The sequence below is a fragment of the Bison bison genome, unplaced genomic scaffold (genome assembly GCF_000754665.1).
Source record: "Bison bison bison isolate TAMUID 2011002044 unplaced genomic scaffold, Bison_UMD1.0 scf7180017846622, whole genome shotgun sequence".
Lineage (NCBI taxonomy): Eukaryota > Metazoa > Chordata > Mammalia > Artiodactyla > Bovidae > Bison > Bison bison.
The window spans coordinates 23,776-24,224 of record NW_011477195.1 but is presented as its reverse complement, the minus strand read 5'-3'; the positions used below and the strand labels follow the sequence as shown (position 1 = coordinate 24,224).

The 449-nt window shown below is 68.4% G+C and overlaps 1 protein-coding gene across 1 annotated transcript in view; it reads left to right on the top strand.

Annotated features, from left to right (window-relative positions):
• Positions 1-449, top strand: part of HIC2 (hypermethylated in cancer 2) — a 3,290-nt gene that overhangs the window by 2,028 nt on the left and 813 nt on the right. The window contains exon 3 of the mRNA XM_010840444.1: positions 192-442. Within this exon, the coding sequence (XP_010838746.1) occupies positions 192-442 (251 nt within the window). The remainder of the gene's footprint in view (positions 1-191; positions 443-449) is intronic.

Below are 449 nucleotides of genomic sequence, written 5' to 3'. Positions count from 1 at the left end.
CCCCCCCCCCCTCCCGCCTCTGGGGGGGGTAGCCGGTGCCCAGGCCCCTGTCCGCTGCCCCTAGCCCCTCTGAGGCTCAGGAGAAGGTTCTAGTCTAGCCCTGGGCCTCGCTCACACGTTCCTTTACCCAGCCAGGCCCCTGGGAGCAGAGAGCAGGACGGGGCGCCGTCCTTTTCCACCCGGCTCTCCAGGCCGCAGGGCTGGGGAGCAGCTCCCCCGGGCCCACAAGAACGTCCTGGCCGCCAGCAGCGTCTACTTCAAGTCCCTGGTGCTGCATGACAACCTCATCAGCCTGGACACGGACATGGTCAGCTCCGCGGTGTTCCAGCAGATCCTGGACTTCATCTACACCGGCCGCCTGCTGCCCGGTGAGCCGCCAGCTGAGCCCAACTTCAGCACGCTGCTCACCGCCGCCAGCTACCTCCAGCTGCCTGAGCTGGCGGCCCTCT